The 2,171-nt window shown below is 38.6% G+C and overlaps 1 protein-coding gene across 1 annotated transcript; it reads right to left on the bottom strand.

Annotated features, from left to right (window-relative positions):
- Positions 1 to 190: 190 nt before the first annotated feature.
- On the bottom strand, positions 191 to 1,419 carry LOC104512207 (cytochrome c oxidase subunit 7A-related protein, mitochondrial; the record flags this gene model as incomplete). Its single annotated transcript, XM_010155096.1, has 2 exons — positions 191 to 413; positions 1,285 to 1,419. Coding segments are annotated over 2 exons (279 nt in total), but the record flags the coding sequence as incomplete, so codon positions are not given.
- Between the last annotated feature and the right edge of the window lie 752 nt (positions 1,420 to 2,171).

Here is a 2,171-nt window from a genome sequence, read left to right as displayed (position 1 = left end):
GGAAAGAGGAAAAGCTTAACTTTCTCCAACTGTTATTACACTCCTGCAAGGCAACAAATGCAAAGCTACAACCATATGTTAAGATGATGTCTTTAAGTCTGTTTATGTTGATTTCTAGAACACATAAGGCAACCAATTTAAAAACACTTTCTCCAAGAAATGTGATCCAAGTAATGAACCCTGTATGATGACAGAATTAAAGCAAGTGCAGAGACACATGCAGGAGGTCCTTCAGAGAAGTGTCATGAGTCCCATGAGTTGTGGTTCATTTACTTTTGGTTTCTTGGTTGTGAGGCCATGTACAGCGCAACTAGACAGTAGATAGTCCCGCCTATTGTTAGAGCCATAGTGGTCCGATAAAGCAGCTTATCTGGAACTCCTCGTTTCAGGTGTACTGGCAGCCCATCTGCTTTCTGTGGGAAGAGTTTAAAAAGAAAACAAAAAAAAGGAAATGAACACCCATACCAAGGCCACAAAGAACAAGCTGTCTCAGGTAAATTAAGAAACTTCCATGAGGGAAACCTCCTGACATATTATGGGCTATCTACAATCAAGTGTATTATATGCTTTCATTCAGCAAGATAAATGCAAAGACAAGTTAATTTTATTAGTCAAAGCTGTTAAGTGCAGGCAGAAAGAACGTATCTTGAAATATTTCAAAAGAGGACTTGGATGGGAAGGTGTCACTAACAAAAGAACGTGAAAAGATATGTATAAAAGGTTATTCACCAAGTCAGGCTGCCACATTCCAAATGCAAGTGGCATGTAAGAGAGAAAAGGGTAGATTATCTAAGGCACATTCTTGATGTTTAAAAAAAAATGTTTAACCAATTTGTTTTATGAAAAGTCCTAGTACACTTAGAAATTGCATAGCTACCAAACTGGCTTTAAAAACTTTACTGTGCTGCTCTTATACTGAACTATAAACAACCTCAGTAATATTCAAGTTATTGTACGCAAAACAGTAATTATTTGCTTTAAGGCATATGCTTGGATTCCCAGAAAGTGCTTCCAATAGTAAATAATACACTAAGCATCTTGTGAAGCCAGTGAAAAGACAGGCAGTGTTACTAGAATCTTCACTTTCTGCATTTATCTCCTATACAAGGCACACATACCTGGTAGTATAGTACAAGTATACAGGTTACACTGTACTTAACACTTCCTTAACTAGACTTTACCAAATTTTGGTATTGTAGAATGAGAAAAGTAGTTAGCTACATTCAAATATGGAAAGATATGTCCCACTCTTCAGTTTTAAGTTACTCTCAAATTTGTCATTACCTGAAAAAGTTTCTGTAGGTCTGGCACCTTGTTTTTACCCAAGAAAGAATCAGTGGCTGGTAAATCTGAAGCAACTTTAGTTGTTGTCCCAAAAACCAGAGCTGGGGATTCAGTGGAAACTATTGGTTTGAGTCCCTGCACAAATAAAGATTAAAATATGAAGGTATATAACACTTGCAAATGTACCAATTGTCACATTAGGCAGGCACAATGCCAGTCATTACAAGGATACATCACAAAGATTGTTTATCTGCTACCAAGACCTGTGACAATGAGCTAAAGACACATTGCTGGCCCACTCATTTCTCAGGTACAACTTTGGGTCAGGGCTTAGCAAGAACTCTCTGATTTCTTCACAACATAAATTTATAGCTATCATAAGGTTTTCTGTGCTGCTACTTGGTCCAAATGGCTGCTTGTTCTTTGCACAGTCAGACTACCTAGGGCTCTGTCCTGCTTGGGTCAGAGAGAGGAAACTCTGATTTCTGAATGCTACAAGCAGTAGCCGTAAGTAACTGAGCCTTAAATAATTTGGATGTATGGTTTGAGAACTGCCTGAACAATATTTGGAGCTGGAAACAGAGTGGCACTCTTTTTTTTTCTTGTGCCTGCCATAAACCAGACATGTTTTTTTCCATATGTAAATTCTCTGCCACAACAGGCATTTTCAACAGAAAGACCAGATTTCTCAACATCCCAGAATAGCGTATGGAGTGGTCATCAGGGCTCCATCCTGAAGACACTGGTCCAGCTTCCCACTTATCTAGTGCTGGAATGAGTACTAGAATCCCTTTGTGACCTTCTTGGTTATGTTTTCAAAGACAGCAAAACTGGATTCTCTGATACGTTCAGTAACTAGTGCCTTCCTACTGAACAGTCTTGCACAA

This window comes from Eurypyga helias, unplaced genomic scaffold (assembly GCF_000690775.1).
Source record: "Eurypyga helias isolate BGI_N326 unplaced genomic scaffold, ASM69077v1 scaffold43857, whole genome shotgun sequence".
NCBI classification, from domain to species: Eukaryota; Metazoa; Chordata; class Aves; order Eurypygiformes; family Eurypygidae; genus Eurypyga; species Eurypyga helias.
Note: the sequence above shows the minus strand (reverse complement) of the source record. Positions and strands in the feature narration are given on the sequence as shown.